This window comes from Clarias gariepinus, chromosome 1, assembly GCF_024256425.1.
Source record: "Clarias gariepinus isolate MV-2021 ecotype Netherlands chromosome 1, CGAR_prim_01v2, whole genome shotgun sequence".
Classification (NCBI taxonomy): domain Eukaryota; kingdom Metazoa; phylum Chordata; class Actinopteri; order Siluriformes; family Clariidae; genus Clarias; species Clarias gariepinus.
Window position 1 is genome coordinate 18,755,213 of NC_071100.1, and position 19,891 is coordinate 18,775,103.

A 19,891-nucleotide genomic window follows, 5' to 3' on the forward strand; every position below is an offset into this window, starting at 1 on the left:
CCTGAAGGTTATCTATCATGATCCAATAAAAAAAAAACACATTGTTTTGTGATTTGTCAAATTTTCTGATCATTACTTGATTCTGTCAGGTGTGCTGATGAAATAATACCGTTACAAGGAAAAGAAGTTAATAATGAGGAATTATTTAAAACTTACAGGATTGTTTAATCCTGTAGATAAGAATGGAGGAGGGTCAGGATAATTAATGAGCGCAAGAGGAGCGATGAATATCAGCATCAATAAGAGATGGATAGACAGAAAGACCATCACTGAGGTGTGTGTGTGTGTGTGTGTGTGTGTGTGTGTGTGTATATATGTGTGTGTGTTATTACTTTTGTGTTTATGCTTGGTAAGTGATTTGAGAATCTGTTGATATAAATAAGCTATGGTCTGGCTCAGAGAGAGACTAGTCACTGGAGTGTATCCCGGGAGAAACAAATGCATTTACGCTGTAGAAACAAAAAGCTGTTAAAAATATTCTTTTGAGAATCTATAGGATGTTTTGAAATCATGATGTACCTCTCACTGTAATTGTAGCTGGATTACTGAACTCTGACTCGAAGATTCCCCTGAGTGCTTTACAGTGGTACATTATTTGTCCTTCATTAGAGACAGTGACACTGAGTGTGTTGTTGTCTCTGGCTTTAGCAGACAGGGGATTAGTCTTTTGATTATCTTTGTACCAGAGAAAAGTCCATCCAGTAGACTGCAGATCACAGCTCAGAGTAACTCTGTCTCCAGTGTAGATGGAGCTCTGAGGATTCACTCTCACAGTTGGTTTGGGTTTTTCTATTGATATGAAATTATGAAGAGCTGAATTTACCTTTACATCAATAAACAGTAGTTTTATCTTTGTGCCGAATTAAACATTCTATTTTTTAAGGTTATAGGGAGTTGATGTTTATATGCAGTACATCTACTATTATACGAGTTGTTTAATAAATCATGTCACTATTTCAGAACTGTGCTGCACAAATTAGTGTCTATTGTTAAAAAAATTATAATTTAAATCTATACTGTCCAGCAGTGAAACATTTTTAACGTAGAAAGAAATCTTTGGCAGTAAAATCATTTTGATCATTAAAAAGAAGAAAAGTTTCTCCTTAAATGTCTTTTATTTACGTAACAGTTTCCAAATAATGACTGAGGAAAATTGAATCACATGAATCAGAATAGCTAAAAAGCTGTAGTGATTTTTTTTTATTATTTTTTGCAAATCAAATGTATTACTGACATTATAATGAGAAAGTGAAAATTGTATTCATATAGAATAAAATCTGGAACAAAATCTAAAAACCAGGGAAAACTTATACATGTACAAGTAATAACATGAACACACACACACATACACACACTCACCTGATACAGAGAGTGTAACAGCATCACTGATCTGTGAGAGCTGAGAGTCTCTCCTCCTCCCTCTGCAGGTGTATTTACCCCCGTCAGAGTCTCTAACTGAGCTGATGATCCACTCCTGTGTTGTGCTGTGTGTGTTATTATTCTTATACCAGCTGTATGTCCACTCAGTGTCTCCTCCTGTCTGTATGTCACACCTGAAAGTCACTCTCTCTCCTCTAAACACCTGTGTATCAGGATTTATAATCACCACAGGTTTTGGACTCTCTGTAAGGAAAAAAAAAAAAAATACACAATTTCGTATGAAGTCATCACTTATTTAAACATTCAGAGTGTAGACAGCATATCTGCTCAAATGTAAATGGTTAAGCTCTGTTAACAGTCACTACTGATGAAGCAAATGTACATCACAATTTTAAATACAGACTCAACATGGTCAGCTTTAGATTGTATTTGCCCTCGTTTCCCAACCTATACTTGTCTTTGCTGCCGGTGTCCCACTGCACACTGACCCAGTCATACTCCTTAAGCTCACTGGCTTCACCCTTGACTTCTTTACTTGACCTTTTATACATAGGATTTAAGCAATCATAGCTAAGACTGAATACTTGTAACCAATCACATAGAAGAATATGTATTTATTTATTTATTTATTTTAAATTAAAGTAGGCCTAAGTTAACCTCAAATTTGAAGATTTTTTTTTTATACTATTTTTTAAATGTCTTTACTGGTTTGCACTTTAGCATTATACTGGATTAGATTATTTGTTTTCTGTATGTGTATATAATACTAGATTTGCCCACAACTTCCTTCTTGCGGAATTTAATTGCACACTCATAAGAGTGTAGTAAAAAAACATGCACAGTGCCACCTATTGGATTTTGAGATGAACTAATTATTTTTATGGTAGTCTTTTTATGATATGAGGTTGTTTAAATTTTAATCTCAAAGTAACATATCTCTCTTTCTATTGACCAATTGTGATGAAACAATGATAATAGTTTACTTCAATCTCAATAGACCTGTGAAAACCCTATTAAAATTTGTTCAGTAAGTTTTACATGACGCATGCACAAACAGGCGAAAAAATCCAAAAACCATCTAGATGTGTTTTATTACTTATCTTACATTCGCCAAATATTTTTTTCCGCAAATACCTACAATGTGGAGACACACCAACTTTACAGTTTTATTAAATGTATAGATGTATAAATAACTTCCAGTGTGTTACTGCAAAACTTTACTGTTTTTGTCCAGCACAGTCTCTTACTCACCAGTAACATTTACCCAGAGTGCATCACTGTAGTGTGTGTAGTAGACTGGGTTTCCTCTTCCAGCTCTGCACCTGTACTGACCTCCATCAGAGACACTAACTGATCTGATGGTGTAGGAATGTGTTTTAGTTTCAGTCTCGGTGCTCTGTGTGGGTGTGATCCAGTAAAACTTCCACCCATTAGACTGCAGCTTCAGTGTACAGGTCAGAGTCACTAGGTTTCCTGTCAGTGCAGCTCCTTTGCGTTCTGATGTGAGTTCAGGTTTCAGTTTTTCTGTTAGAAATGAGAAACCCAGTTCAAGAAAAATGTAATCATTATATTACTGCACTAATCAGCTCTACAGAATGAAAATAAAAAATCACTCTGTGACATATATCACTTGTGAATTGCAGGGTCAATGTGGAAGTGCACAGCCTTTTCTGAACAAATGAAGAAAACCACTCAGTCCTAAAAGAAGCCACTAAATATGAGCCTAAACCCTGGCTGTGACTTTACTGAGTGTGTGTGATGGAGGGGGCATGACTTTGCCTAGATCTCATGGTAACTTTAACTCTCTCCCTGATTAGTGCATGCACACACACATCCACACAGGCAATATAAACGGATTTCTTGCATTTGCTTTAGTGGCTTTTTCTCTAGACTGATTCTGACAGTTTAGAAACCGTTTCACATAAAGCTTAGCTGTTTTAATTTCATGAGAGACAAGGGTTTTGCTTCATGTCAAGTTTGGTGTGTGTTGTCAGAAAATGGTGTTTGGAAGTGGACAGAAATCAACTTTATCGGGAGGATTTTATTGAAAATTGTCCATCGGAGAGAGATTTTGATGCAGGTCAGCGGAGAAGGGTTTGGCAGAAGTCCAATCAAGTCCTTAAGCTGTCTATGACTACTAGAAAAAATGGAATTTTAGGAAAACTGTTGGTCTGATTCTTTACATTCAGTTAATTAATTGTGTTTTGGAAGACATGATTATAGCAATGACAAAAGTACCATAGTAATAATCATGGCTACATTCATTTGCTAAAAAAAAAAAAAAAAACATCTCAAAGATTAGACCAATAAGTAGCACATCCCAACATGCTGTGATTTTTCTATTCATCAATATTGTCTGGTTTATTATATGCATATGATTATCCTTTCATTTCTCTCTTAGTAAATATTATCACAGTTTAAAAACAAAAGTCGAATGATTTTTTTTACCCCAGAATCTTCCTTGTTAAGCCTAAAGTTTCATTACAGTGAGTTAATAATTGAGCCTTTAGCTCATGTATGCTATGTTTATGAGACTGGCTTCTTGTCAGGATTAGAGTTTCTAACATACTATTAGCTCATCAAACAAATGTATATACCCACATTATCTGTTTACTAAATGCATGTTTAAATCAATTTCATACAAAATATAGCTCTATATTTTTCACTATGAATGTAATAGACATTATGTGAATTAAAACACCCTCACCTGATACAGTCAGTGTAACAGCAGCACTGGTCTGTGTGTATTTTGGGTCTGATGACTTTGTTCCTTTACATGTATAATCACCTTTATTAGACTCTTTAACATCAGTGATTGTATATGTTTTCTCTCCTGCAGCATCACTGAGTTCTGTATTATCTCTATACCAGTGGTACTGCCAGGATCCTCCAGTCTGTATCTCACATGTGAGAGTGACGCTTTCCCCAATGAACACACTCTCAGGTGGCTGGCCTTTCACTACCGACTTTGGTCTCTCTAGAGAAAACAGCAAAAATAATAAAAAATAATTTTAAAAACAATGAAAAATATTATAGAATTACACAATTACAATATATCTTTAAAACTTACTAAAACAATCAAATCATTAAGTTTTTGATTGTCTCCTAGTTTTAAATCTATAGCAGTGTTGCTAGATTTACGATAATATCTGTCTCTATATGATGTAGAATCAATAATTGTAAAAATCCCTAAATGTACGATAATTCCATGCCATAATTTTTGGTCGCATCGTTTAATAGTGTGGCTCTGATCTGGAATCAGTCTGGCCAGGGCCTGAAGGTTATCTATCATGATCCAATAAAAAAAACACATTATTTTGTGATTTGTCAAATTTTCTGATCATTACTTGATTCTGTCAGGTGTGCTGATGAAATAATACCGTTACAAGGAAAAGAAGTTAATAATGAGGAATTATTTAAAACTTACAGGATTGTTTAAACCTGTAGATAAGAATGAAGGAGGGTCAGGATAATTAATGAGCGCAAGAGGAGCGATGAATATCAGCATCAATAAGAGATGGATAGACAGAAAGACCATCACTGAGGTGTGTGTGAGTGTGTGTGTGTGTGTGTGTGTGTGTGTGTGTGTGTGTATATATATGTGTGTGTGTTATTACTTTTGTGTTTATGCTTGGTAAGTGATTTGAGAATCTGTTGATATAAATAAGCTATGGTCTGGCTCAGAGAGAGACTAGTCACTGGAGTGTATCCCGGGAGAAACTAATGCATTTACGCTGTAGAAACAAAAAGCTGTTAAAAATATTCTTTTGAGAATCTATAGGATGTTTTGAAATCATGATGTACCTCTCACTGTAATTGTAGCTGGATTACTGAACTCTGACTCGAAGATTCCCCTGCGTGCTTTACAGTGGTACATTATTTGTCCTTCATTAGAGACTGTCAGACTGAGTGTGTTGTTGTCTCTGGCTTTAGCAGACAGGGGATTCGTCTTTTGATTATCTTTGTACCAGAGAAAAGTCCATCCAGTAGACTGCAGATCACAGCTCAGAGTAACTCTGTCTCCAGTGTAGATGGAGCTCTGAGGATTCACTCTCACACTCGCTTTGGGTTTTTCTATTGATATGAAATTATGAAGAGCTGAATTTACCTTTACATCAATAAACAGTAGTTTTATCTTTGTGCCGAATTAAACATTCTATTTTTTAAGGTTATAGGGAGTTGATGTTTATATGCAGTACATCTACTATTATACGAGTTGTTTAATAAATCATGTCACAATTTCAGAACTGTGCTGCACAAATTAGTGTCTATTGTTAAAAAAAAATTATAATTTAAATCTATACTGTCCAGCAGTGAAACATTTTTAACGTAGAAAGAAATCTTTGGCAGTAAAATCATTTTGATCATTAAAAAGAAGAAAAGTTTCTCCTTAAATGTCTTTTATTTAACAGTTTCAAAATAATGACTGAGGAAAATTGAATCACATGAATCAGAATAGCTAAAAAGCTGTAGTGATTTTTTTTTATTATTATGTGCAAATCAAATGTATTACTGACATTATAATGAGAAAGTGAAAATTGTATTCATATAGAATAAAATCTGGAACAAAATCTAAAAACCAGGGAAAACTTATACATGTACAAGTAATAACATGAACACACACACACACACACACACACACACACACACACACACACACACACACACACACTTTACCTGATACAGAGAGTGTAACAGCATCACTGATCTGTGAGAGCTGAGAGTCTCTCCTCCTCCCTCTGCAGGTGTATTTACCCCCGTCAGAGTCTCTAACTGAGCTGATGATCCACTCCTGTGTTGTGCTGTGTGTGTTATTATTCTTATACCAGCTGTATGTCCACTCAGTGTCTCCTCCTGTCTGTATGTCACACCTGAAAGTCACTCTCTCTCCTCTAAACACCTGTGTATCAGGATTTATAATCACCACAGGTTTTGGACTCTCTGTAAGGAAAAAAAAAATACACAATTTCATATGAAGTCATCACTTATTTAAACATTCAGAGTGTAGACAGCATATCTGCTCAAATGTAAATGGTTAAGCTCTGTTAACAGTCACTACTGATGAAGCAAATGTACATCACAATTTTAAATACAGACTCAACATGGTCAGCTTTAGATTGTATTAGCCCTCGTTTCCCAACCTACACTTGTCTTTGCTGCCGGTGTCCCACTGCACACTGACCCAGTCATACTCCTTAAGCTCACTGGCTTCACCCTTGACTTCTTTACTTGACCTTTTATACATAGGATTTAAGCAATCATAGCTAAGACTGAATACTTGTAACCAATCACATAGAAGAATATGTATTTATTTATTTATTTATTTTAAATTAAAGTAGGCCTAAGTTAGCCTCAAATTTGAAGATTTTTTTTTAATACTATTTTTTAAATGTCTTTACTGGTTTGCACTTTAGCATTATACTGGATTAGATTATTTGTTTTCTGTATGTGTATATAATACTAGATGTGCCCACAACTTCCTTCTTAAGGAATTTAATTGCACACTCATAAGAGTGTAGTAAAAAAAAAATGCACAGTGCCACCTATGGGATTTTGAGATGAACTAATTATTTTTTAAGGTAGTCTTTTTATGATATGAGGTTGTTTAAATTTTAATCTCAAAGTAACATATCTCTCTTTCCATTGACCAGTTGTGATGAAACAATGATAATAGTTTACTTCAATCTCAATAGACCTGTAAAAACCCTATTAAAATTTGTTCAGTAAGTTTTACATGACGCATGCACAAACAGACAAACAGGCGAAAAAATCCAAAAACCATCTAGATGTGTTTTATTACTTATCTTACATTCGCCAAATATTTTTTTCCGCAAATACCTACAATGTGGAGACACACCAACTTTACAGTTTTATTAAATGTATAGATGTATAAATAACTTCCAGTGTGTTACTGCAAAACTTTACTGTTTTTGTCCAGCACAGTCTCTTACTCACCAGTAACATTTACCCAGAGTGCATCACTGCTGTTCGTGTAGTAGACTGGGTTTCCTCTTCCAGCTCTGCACCTGTACTGACCTCCATCAGAGACACTAACTGATCTGATGGTGTAGGAATGTGTTTTAGTTTCAGTCTCAGTGCTCTGTGTGGGTGTGATCCAGTAAAACTTCCACCCATTAGACTGCAGCTTCAGTGTACAGGTCAGAGTCACTAGGTTTCCTGTCAGTGCAGCTCCTTTGCGTTCTGATGTGAGTTCAGGTTTCAGTTTTTCTGTTAGAAATGAGAAACCCAGTTCAAGAAAAATGTAATCATTATATTACTGCACTAATCAGCTCTACAGAATGAAAATAAAAAATCACTCTGTGACATATATCACTTGTGAATTGCAGGGTCAATGTGGAAGTGCACAGCCTTTTCTGAACAAATGAAGAAAACCACTCAGTCCTAAAAGAAGCCACTAAATATGAGCCTAAACCCTGGCTGTGACTTTACTGAGTGTGTGTGATGGAGGGGGCATGACTTTGCCTAGATCTCATGGTAACTTTAACTCTCTCCCTGATTAGTGCATGCACACACACATCCACACAGGCAATATAAACGGATTTCTTGCATTTGCTTTAGTGGCTTTTTCTCTAGACTGATTCTGACAGTTTAGAAACCGTTTCACATAAAGCTTAGCTGTTTTAATTTCATGAGAGACAAGGGTTTTGCTTCATGGCATGTTTTGTGTCTGTGTTGTCTGAAAATGGTGTCTAGAAGAGGACAGGAAACAACTTTATTAGGAGGATTTTATGGAAAATTGTCCATCGGAGAGAGATTTTGATGCAGGTCAGCGGAGAAGGGTTTGGCAGACGTCCAATCAAGTCCTTAAGCTGTCTATGACTACTAGAAAAAATGGAATTTTAGGAAAACTGTTGGTCTGATTCTTTACATTCAGTTAATTAATTGTGTTTTGGAAGACATGATTATAGCAATGACAAAAGTACCATAGTAATAATCATGGCTACATTCATTTGCTAAAAAAAAAAAAAAAAAAAAAAAACATCTCAAAGATTAGACCAATAAGTAGCACATCCCAACATGCTGTGATTTTTCTATTCATCAATATTGTCTGGTTTATTATATGCATATGATTATCCTTTCATTTCTCTCTTAGTAAATATTATTACAGTTTAAAAACAAAAGTCGAATGATTTTTTTTACCCCAGAATCTTCCTTGTTAAGCCTAAAGTTTCATTACAGTGAGTTAATAATTGAGCCTTTAGCTCATTTATGCTGTGTTTATGAGACTGGCTTCTTGTCAGTATTAGAGTTTCTAACATACTATTAGCTCATCAAACAAATGTATATACCCACATTATCTGTTTACTAAAAGCATGTTTAAATCAATTTCATACAAAATATAGCTCTATATTTTTCACTATTAATGTAATAGACATTATGTGAATTAAAACACCCTCACCTGATACAGTCAGTGTAACAGCAGCACTGGTCTGTGTGTATTTTGGGTCTGATGACTTTGTTCCTTTACATGTATAATCACCTTTATTAGACTCTTTAGCATTAGTGATTGTATATGTTTTCTCTCCTGCAGCATCACTGAGTTCTGTATTATCTCTATACCAGTGGTACTGCCAGGATCCTCCAGTCTGTATCTCACATGTGAGAGTGACGCTTTCCCCAATGAACACACTCGCAGCTGGCTGGACTTTCACTACCGACTTTGGTCTCTCTAGAGAAAACAGCAAAAATAATAAAAAATAATTTTAAAAACAATGAAAAATATTATAGAATTACACAATTACAATATATCTTTAAAACTTACTAAAACAATCAAATCATTAAGTTTTTGATTGCCTCCTAGTTTTAAATCTTTAGCAGTGTTGCTAGATGTATGATAATATCTGTCTCTATTTGATGTAGAATTAATAATTGTACAAATCCCTAAATTTATGATAATTTATGATGTCATAAAACTTGATTTAAGATTTAGACGTTTTCTGCATTTTCATAAAGGTGTCTTAAATGTGGCTCATTACCTTTAAATTTCAGAGATAGTTTACATTTGTCTTGTGTGCCACTCACATATGCAGAAATGATCCATCTTTGAGACTTGAATGATATTTTAGCTGTTTTCTCAATCTTCTCAAATGTGCCTCAAATATGGCTCATTACCTCTAAATCTCAGAGATAGCTCATATTTGTCTTGTGGGCGACTCACGTATTTTTTGTTTTCCCAAAGCAGTGTTTCCCACACATAAAGTTTACAGTACTTGTAAACTGTGCATTTGGGTTTTCTGATATGTCATGTAGAATTAAACTCATCGTTAATTTAAAAAAATGTACAGTTCATTTTACTACTACTGGAATGACAATGCAAAAATGTAGAACTCACAAAATGTGCATATTGATATATATTATGTCCTTGATATAAAATGTATGTTTGCTGACAGAGAGTCACATGTCACTTTATTTTAGACTGTATATTTAATGAATGCATTCTTCTTATTATTATTCTTATTATGGTCACATGTGATCATGTGTGATAGAGATGAGAAACTCAGATCCATTAACGGATTAGACTCCTTCTGAATCACTCACTAAATGAATCTGGGTCTCATGAGTCGTGTGAGTCACTTGAGTCAGTAGGAATCCTTTCTGCAGTTTCTTATGGTCCCTCCACTAAAGGGCGCTCACCGAATCCTTGGATTAATGAACACACTGAATCCAAGGATCCGGCTGTTTCACTTTGCGCTACGCGTCTGGCAGATCCACTGAATCCCCCGGTTCAGATAAATCAGCCAGGACACGTACAGTACTTTGATACCTCTATATGTTTCTGACTATAAAATGTAAATGACAGAGAATCAAAAATTATGAATGGCAAATGTTTATTTTAATGCACTGTAACGGGTTCAATCCATGTTTCACGGGCGGCACCATAAAGCACGGACACGAGGCAAGGTCTTACAGGGAAAAGGGCAATTTATTTAGAAAAATAGGGAAGGAAAAGGTTAAAGGAGGGAGGACAGAAAAAAAGGGAAGGGACGAATGTGCACATGCAGGTCTGGTGGATCGTGCCCTGCTGGCATGCGGGCACAGACTGGTGAGCGATGGACAGTGGGCAGAGTGGCAGCGTGGGCCCGCATGGACAGCAGCTCCTACCTCCGTCCGCTCGCACTAACTCTGCTCTCGGCGCCTCCCTTCTCTCTCTCTGTGGGCACGGCCTCAGACGGGAGTCCTCTCCTGACGTCCGGCAGCTGGATGGCTTTCTCCGGCTGGGAACAGGGGCCCTGACGTGTACCTCCTCGCAGCCTTTTCCTTCTCAGCGGCAGGGTCACAATATTCAGCTCCATGTGAGAGCTGAAGAGCCGCGGGAGCTCCAGCTTTGAGCTCGCAGTTGTCCTTGCTGCAGAGTTCAAAGGCATACTCGCCTCTTTGTTCCATTGCCCCGCTAGCTTGCCGCGCTTCCGCGTTTTAGCATGTGCATTGCACTCATAATTTGGCCTTTAAGCTTATATGAATATGTTAATCATAAGAACAGAGATATAATTTCTTTCATTTAAAACTAAAGAAAATCTATAAAATAATTATAAATATATATAAGGTATCTGATTTTTTTTTTTCATGGTTTAAAATGGATAGGCTATCAAATATAGTTAGTTTTAGATAGTTTAAAAAGCAAAAAAAAGGTCAGGTGGTAAAGCCGGGATTTTAGCTTGAGTTTTCATGCATATAATGCAGTCATTGTATTAGGGGTGTAACGATATATCGCAGTACGATATTTTGCGATGCAAAAATGTTAAAATATGTATCGTAGAGTGTTGGCAATACATTTACGATATGACAGCAATTTAATCCTATTGGTTGAGCTACCGATGTGACCTACTCTGCAACAGCGTCACGTGTACTTAGCAGAAATCACTTAAAGATTAGTAGGGCAACATAAGTTCGGCTGAAAGTGAAATTGAAGATGCCCTGTCTTTTTATAAGTCCATCGTCTGGCAGCATTTTGGTTTTCCAGTCATGAGACAGGACGACGGTAAAAACAAAAAATACAGACAAAACACAAACCGTTTGTAAACACTGTAAAACAACGCTGCCATAAACAGCGTCAAACACTTCAAATATGATGTGCCATTTAAAACGGCATCACAACAACAAACTCCTGCGACAAAAAGGGTGAATGAAGGCCAAACATCTATAAAACTCAAAAAGAGTTTTGCTGCAACAAGCTCAAGAAATAACCAGGTGCATTGGAGTTTTTATTGCAAAAGACATGAGACCATTTTCTGTGGTCGACAATGTTGGATATCGAGAATTGGTTAGGGTACTGGTGCCCAGGTACCATATTCCATCACTCCCGCACTTCAGTCAAGAGGTAGTTCCAGCCCTGTACCATGAAGCTAAGGCAAAGGTGGTCGATGGTCTGAAAAAAGCAGAGAATGTGGCAATTACAACTGACGGGTAGACTTCGCGGGCTTGTCAGAGCTATATTACAATCACGGCGCATGTTATTACTACGAAGTGGGAAATGAAAAGTTTCGTGCTTCAGACTCGCCCGCTTTTTGAGTCGCACACTGGGTCTAACATAGCCGAAGTTTTAAAAGCGGCTGTACAAGAGTGGGAGCTTGATAGGGCTCCTCATAGCACTGCAGTTGTTACTGACAATGCATGCAACATGGAGGTGGCAGTGAGAGAAGCCGGGTTGTTGCCGCATATTAAATGTTTCGCACACACATTGAATCTTGCGTCGCAAGCAGGTTTAAAAGTGCCTCGCGTCAGTCGATTGCTAGGTCGTGTTGTAAATAAAAATAAAATCTTCTGGATCTGACCAGAGCATTAGATGATCAAGGAATCAGGAGACTCAGAGCCAGGGTTCAGCTGGAGAATATAGTTTTAATTTGCATGCATGCGTCAATCAGTCAGCCTGGGCAATGAAATCCGAACATAAAGGGCAAAACATCCATTTTATACCACGATGTAAACATCGACCCAAGGCCAAGAAAGGAAAACAAAGGAAGAAAAATACAATCAAGGTTAAAAACATCATGTGAGAACTAAGTAAACAAGGACATGTATTAAGTAAACAAGGAACTTATAAAGATCACGCTGACATAAGTCCATTATTAATGATTAGTGCCATATTCATACAAAATATTAAGGAAAATTTGAAATAAATCCCTCAGTCGCGTAAGAAAAGTCGTGGCTTTCATTCACCGCAGTGCTACAGCCACAGCTGTGTTCACGGAAAAACAAAAGATGCTTGAGATTGCATCACATAAGCTTATCATCGATGTGGCAACGAGATGGAACAGCTCCATGGATATGCTGGAACGCTATATTTTTTTAAGGCTGGCATGTGGAGCAAACAGAAAAGATGGGCGGTTAGCCAGTGATGAAAATCCCACTGATGCAGCAGAGAAAAGAGAGACAACGCAGAGAGCTGAGCAAGAACAGTCACCACCTTGCAAAAAGACAGCACTGGAAGATCTCCTTGGTGCAAGTTTTACTAAAGCAACAATCACTCAGGCCAAACATAGGATAGAAGTAGAGATTGACATGTACAAAAAGGACACTTCTATTCCCCTCACTAGCTGTCCACTAAAATGGTGGAAAGAAAATGCTCAAATGTACCCACTTCTTTCCTCTCCTTCCAAGGCTTACCTAACATTTCTAGCAACGTCTGTTCCCAGTGAACGCGTTTTTTCTTGGGCAGGGGATATTGTGAGTGCTCAAAGATCGCAGCTTTTGCCTGCAAATGTAGATATGCTGGGTTTTTTTTGCAAAAAAAAAACTGTAAGTAATCTAAAAAACACTAGTGTTTATGTTCATTTTTTACTGCTTTAAGAAGTTCTGTCTGAGGTATCGTTAATTTTAATGTTAAATAAAAAAAAAAAAAATTCAGTGACAGAAAGACATTCAGTTGTTATTTTGAATACAGAAGGTTTTTTTTATTAAACCTTGAAATGTGTATTCTATGTACAACAAAGTTATTGAAATTTGTTAATATTCTGGAAATAAATCTGTTATTCGATTTCAGTTTAATTTTTACATTTTGTTCAAAATATCGTGATACATATCGTATCGTGAACCTAGTATCGAGATGCGTACCGTATCGTGACCTGGGCATATCGTTACACCCCTACATTGTATACACTAAGGTAAAGCATCACACTGTTAGCATTACTATTCTGGTAAGGTTTTGTTGTGTTGGATGTGATACAAACGCCAGGGCTGTTTTTTTATCCTAGTTTGTCATAAAACTCATCTACAGGACACGTAACATGTAACAAATATGTTTGGTGTTACTAAAATAGCTGCAGTTTCTTATATCATTGTGAAACGAATCCTGCCTGTTTCCTCTAGGGGCACTCAACAAATCCTCAGAATCCACCGAATCCTTTGACTCATGAACACACACTGAGTCTTCCGGATTCGGCTATTTCACTCCGCGCTGTGACTCCGGCGGATCCATTGGGTCCCCTGGTTCAGATGAATCAGACAAATCAGTACCCACTATTTTGAGTCTCTCACGTTTCTGACTGTGCAGGAAGTTTTCTAAACATTTCAGTCAGCCACTTGTTCCTACAGTTACTAGCTAACAATTACTGAGAACAATTGAATGGTTTAATTATCACTTTGTATTTATGTATGTTGCTGTTAGCAATAAGATAACTTAGGACTCAACTGATCCAAGTAAATTAAGAAAAGGATTCGTGATTTGTGAGTCATATAAAAGATTGGGTTAATTAACCCGGATGAATTCGGATTCGCTCATCTCTAATGTGTGTATAGTAAGTTAAAATGACATAAAATTGAGTTCTTTATATTGAAAAATATATTGTGCTGAAAAATATATTGTGCTGAATAAATCACTCTATATTGCACAGTCCTGACTTCCATACAGTATATTTATTAAAACATAATAATGCAAAGAATGGCTAAAAATGCTGGGTTTAAGGGCTAGGATTCTCTGACAAATAGTGCCATCTACACTAAAGCGTGTTTGGTACTTTTTTATTCATCTTACTCTTCACATACGGGTATATGGATCTCTGAAATGTGAAATTAATAGAAAATAAAATAAATCAAAATATTATGTACAAAGTCATATATATTTGTTTTTAGTTGTGAATAGTAGATCACTTTGGTGCTGCATGTAATGTGGCCCGATCTGCCTGCAGGTATATTTTACACCTGTGGGAAGCACTGCAATGTGCAAATTATTTGAACCTTCTGCTTTAGAAATGCAAAAATAAAGTTAAAAAAAAGAGGACTTTTCGCTTTTAATACACCATGTGTTCAATGAAGATATGTAACTACAGTATGTAGGTTGGTAATGACTAAATTCAATTACAAAATTATTTTGTAATAGATAAATGTTTTATTTTGGACTCTAGCTTCTTTATTTTAAAGAAATCCAACCAACAGTTATATTATCTTACAATACACCCAGTTTTCCATAGTTGATCAACATGGCTAACTTTTTACAAATGTGCATTACACCCTAATGGATTTATTGAAATTAAACTGGCAAATAGCAAACTTACTTTACATTCTGTACAAATGTCATCATTACCAATAAAGAACTAAAATACAATATACAGATTTATTTTATCAAGAAGTGAAGCAATGAGATAATGTTTGTGTTCAGTGATTTCTGGAAACACATATCATTTATGACCTATCCTATTTGATTATACATTTATGACTAAATGTTCAACATTTTCTCATGGCCAACCCAATTAAGCCTACAGTACATGTAGATTCCAATAAAGACACAATTTTCTACAATTTCTAATCAGCTTTAAGAGAAATACAGTGGGTACGGAAAGTATTCAGGCCCCCTTAATTTTTTCATTCTTTGTTATATTGCAGCCATTTGCTAAAATCATTTAAGTTCATTTTTTCCCTCATTAATGTACACACAGCACCCCATATTGACAGAAAAAAAACAGAATTGTTGACATTTTTGCAGATTTATTAAAAAGAAAAACTGAAATGTCTCATGGTCCTAAGTATTCAGACCCTTTGCTGTGACTCTCATATATTTAACTTAGGTGCTGTCCATTTCTTCTGATCATGCTTGAGATGGTTCTTCACTTTCATTTGAGTAGAGCTGTGTTTAGTTATACTGATTGGACTTGATTGGGAAAGCCACACACACCTGTCTATAAAAGACCTTACAGCTCACAATGCAAGTCAGAGCAAATGAGAATCATGAGGTCAAAGGAACTGCCTGAAGAGCTCAGAGACAGAATTGTGGCAAGATACAGATCTGGCCAAGGTAACAAAAAAATTGCTGCTGCACTTAAGATTCTTAAGAGCACAGTGGCCTCCATAATCCTTAAATGGAAGACATTTGGGATGACCTGAACCCTTCCTAGAGCTGGCCGTCTGGCCAATCTGAGCTATCGGGGGAAAAGAGCCTTAGTAAGAGAGGTAGAAAGTCAACCATCACTGCAGCCCTCCACCAGTCGAGGCTTTATGGCAGAGTGGCCCTAGGAAGCCTCTCCTCAGTGCAAGACACATGAAAGCCTTCATGGAGTTTGCTAAAAAACACCTAAAGGACTTCAAGATGGTGAGAAATAAGATTCTCTGGTCTAATGAGACCAGGCACTGCTCATCACCTGTCCAATACCGTCCCAACAGTGAAGCATGGTGGTGGCAGCATCTTGCTGTGGGGGTGTTTTCTAGCTGCAGGGACAGGACGACTGGTTGCAATTGAGGGAAACATGAATGTGGCCAAGTACAGGGATATCCTGGATAAAAACCTTCTCCAGAGAGCTCAGGACCTTAGACTGGGCCGAAGGTTTACCTTCCAACAAGACAATGACCCTAAGCACATAGCTAAAATAATGAAGGAGGGGCTTCAACAACTTTGTGACTGTTCTTGAATTGCCCAGCTAGAGCCCTGACTTAAACCCAATTGAGCATTTTTGGAGAGACTTAAAAATGGCTGTCCACCAATGCTTACCATCTAACCTGACAGAACAGGAAAGGATCTGCAAGGAGGAATGGCAAAGGATTCCCAAATCCAGGTGTGAAAAACTTGTTGCATCTTTCCCAAAAAGGCTCTTGGCTGTATTAGATTAAAAAGGGTGCTTCTACTAAATACTGAGCAAAGGGTCTGAATACTTAGGACCATGTGATATTTCAGTTTTTCGATTTTAGTAAATCTGCAAAAATGTCAACAATTCTGTGTTTTTCTGTCAATTTGGGGTGCTGTGTGTACAATAATGAGGAAATAAAATGAACCTAAATGATTATAGCAAATGGCTGCAATATATCAAATAAAAAAAATTAAGGGGGTCTGAATACTTTCCGTACCCACTGTAGAAAAGACAAAGTCGAGCTTATAATGAGATAGCTCAATTCATAGCTCATGAGACAAAAAAAAAGCTTATTCTGAGCAACAAACTTTTGCTGTGGGGTGTCCTTAAAACTTACTAAAATAATCAAATAAGTATGTTTCCAGTGTCTTCTAATTTTAAATCTGTAGCAGTGTTGCTAGATGTACGATAATCTCAGTCTCTGTATGATGTACAATCAATAATTGTATCCAGTCTGATCTGGAATCAGTCTGGCCAGGCCCTGAAGATTATTTATCATTATCTATGATAGATAATCTTCAGGCCCCAGCCAGGCTGATTCCAGATCAGAGCCACACTTTTAAACTATGACACCAAAAACTATGGCATGGAATTACCGTACATTTAGGGATTTTTACAATTATTGATTGTACACCATATAGAGACTGAGATTATCGTACATCTAGCAACACTGCTACAGATTTAAAATTAGGAGACAGTGGAAACATACTTATTTGATTATTTTAGTAAGTTAAAAAAACACATTGTTTTGTGATTTGTCAAATTTTCTGTTTATCACTTGATTCTGTTTAGGTATGCTGATAAAATAACACCGTTACGGGAAAAAAAAAGTTTATGATGAGGAATTATTTAAAACTTACAGGATTGTTTAAAACTGTAATAAAGAATGAAGGAGGGTCAGGATTATTAACAAGTGGAAGAGGAGCAATAAAATTTAGCATCAATAAGAGATGGACAGACAGGAGGACCGTTACTGAGGTGTGTGTATGTGTGTGTCTGAAATTCATAAGGTTTGCCAAGGACAAAAAAAAGTGATTACTTTGATTTGTTGGTTATATGCTGCAATTAATAATGTTTCTGCAGACAGGTTTTATTTAGGTTCTTCAGAGTGGAAACACGCTTTAATACAGCTTGGCTTTATAATCACTTACACTAATTACTTGTGCTTTATAACTAGCTGTGTGTGTGTGTGTGTGTGTGTGTGTGTGTGTGTGTGTGTGTGTGTGTGTGTTATTATTTTTGTGTTTATGCTTAGTAGTCTTAAGTTATTTGATAATCTTTGTTGATATAAGTAAAAATGAGTGTTTTGAGAATCTATAGTTAAATGAAATTATGATGTACCTCTCACTGTAATTGTAGCTAGATCACTGAAATCTGACTTGTAGTTTTCCCTGTGAGCTTTACAGTAGTACATTATTCGTCCTTCATTAGAGACTGTCAGACTGAGTGTGTTGTTGTCTTGGGCTTTAGCAGACAGGGGATTAGTCTTTTGATTATCTTTGTACCAGAGAAAAGTCCATCCAGTAGACTGCAGATCACAGCTCAGAGTAACTCTGTCTCCAGTGTAGATGGAGCTCTGAGGATTCACTCTCACAGTTGGTTTGGGTTTTTCTATTGATATGAAATTATGAAGAGCTGAATTTACCTTTACAGCATGAACCATAGTTTTATTTTTGTGCCGAATTGAACATTGTGTTTATTTTAAAGTTTACAGGGATGTAAAAATCTGGAAGAAAATCTGAAACTAGTGAAAATGTATGCATGTTCAAGTAATAACAAAAACACTCACCTGATACAAAGAGTGTAAAAGCATTACTGAACTCTGAAAGCTGAGAATCATTTTTTATCCCTATGCAGGTGTAGTTACCACTGTCAGAGTCTGTCACTGAGCTGATGATTAACTCCTGTGTTGTGCTGTGTGGTGTATCATTCTTATACCAGCTGTATGTCCACTCAGTGTCTCCTCCTGTCTGTGTGTCACACCTGAAAGTCACTCTCTCTCCTCTGTACACCTGTGTATCAGGCTTTATAGTCGCCACAGGTTTTGGACTCTCTGTAAGGAAAAATAAAATAAATAAATAAATAAATAAATAAATAAAAATCTAATATATAATCAAAAAGTAGCAAGTATAAATAATTTAAAAATGTAATTCAACATTTATGTAACAATTCAGAATGTAGATGCAGTGTATCTGCTCGAATGTAAATGATTAAGCTCTGTCACACAAAAATCACTACTGATTAATTAAATATAAATGTAGATTTAAACACAGACTCAACACGGCCAGCTTCAGATCGTATTTGCCCTCCAAGCCAATCCTATATCTGTTCGTGTTGCCAGTGTCCCACTGCACATAGATCCAGCCGTCCTTCCCTAGCTCGCTGATCACTCTGCCCAGACCCGGAAGAGGACCATCCTACAATGCAGCCACACACACACACACACACACACACATACACAGGTGATGTAAATCTCCATCAACCTCCACAGCTTTATTTTGCTCAGCATCATCACGTACCTGATTGTCCCACATCCAGTCCTGTCCCCTTATCACTCTGGTGCCGATCTTCATCATAGCGGCAAGCTCAGGGCCGGTTGTGGGAAAACCTCCAGAGACAAGAATTAGATAAATAATACATAATGCAAAATACTCAATGTATTTACTTCGATGTAATACTTCTAAACATAAAATCTGTTTTTATGACTAGGCAGTGTCTCTACATGCAGTTGGAGGATGAGAGCGTCTCAACAGTGTCACTGTCTCTATGGAGAGAATAATACTGAAGTGCTGTCATAGTGGATTTTTATAGTGCCACATCAGTGTTTTTCTGTTGATTTGAAATGATGAGCTAAATTTACCTTTACAACATATGCAATAATTGTAGTTAAATATAATCAAATAGGAAAATTGTGTCGCATCACTCACAATAGCTAAAAAGTTGTAGTAATTCTTTTTGCAAATTAATTGTATTAATTACAGTAAAACCTTGGATTGTGAGGAATCTGTCTGGGAAATATATTACATAAATGCACAATTTTATATTAAAATTAAAAAATAAAAAAAATTTAAATTTAACATTTATGTAACCATTCAGAGAGGAGATACTGTATATCTGTTCAAATGTAAATGATTAAGCTCTTTTACACAACAATCAGTACTGATGATGTAAATGTAGATCACAATTTTAAATACAGACTCAACACAGCCAGGTTCAGATCGTATTTGCCCTCGTTGCCCATCCTGTAGCTGTTTGTGTTGCCGGTGTCCCACTGCACTCTGATCCAGCCATTCTCCGTAAGCTTGCTGATCACTCTGCCCAAACCTGGAGGAGGGCCGTCCTACAATGCAGCACACACCCCCCCCACACACACACAGGTCATGTATCGTAAAACTTTATTAAAATATACTGCTTTGCTTTGTTCAGCATCATCACCT

At 36.6% G+C, this 19,891-nt stretch overlaps 1 protein-coding gene across 3 annotated transcripts in view; it reads right to left on the reverse strand.

The window, feature by feature from the left end:
- The window catches only part of LOC128530098 (titin-like), an 87,636-nt gene that overhangs the window by 21,404 nt on the left and 46,341 nt on the right, over window positions 1-19,891 (reverse strand). For 2 of the 3 annotated variants that reach the window (XM_053503822.1, XM_053503836.1), the window contains exons 17-29: window positions 19,653-19,794; window positions 18,974-19,062; window positions 18,730-18,871; window positions 18,244-18,507; window positions 17,796-18,065; window positions 8,801-9,070; window positions 7,336-7,608; window positions 6,058-6,321; window positions 5,185-5,454; window positions 4,088-4,357; window positions 2,632-2,904; window positions 1,360-1,623; window positions 520-789 (exon numbers count right to left, since the gene is read on the reverse strand). In XM_053503822.1, coding sequence (XP_053359797.1) covers window positions 520-789; window positions 1,360-1,623; window positions 2,632-2,904; window positions 4,088-4,357; window positions 5,185-5,454; window positions 6,058-6,321; window positions 7,336-7,608; window positions 8,801-9,070; window positions 17,796-18,065; window positions 18,244-18,507; window positions 18,730-18,871; window positions 18,974-19,062; window positions 19,653-19,794 — 3,061 coding nt within the window. The remainder of the gene's footprint in view (window positions 1-519; window positions 790-1,359; window positions 1,624-2,631; window positions 2,905-4,087; window positions 4,358-5,184; window positions 5,455-6,057; window positions 6,322-7,335; window positions 7,609-8,800; window positions 9,071-17,795; window positions 18,066-18,243; window positions 18,508-18,729; window positions 18,872-18,973; window positions 19,063-19,652; window positions 19,795-19,891) is intronic. The other variant, XM_053503829.1, reaches the window with a different exon arrangement.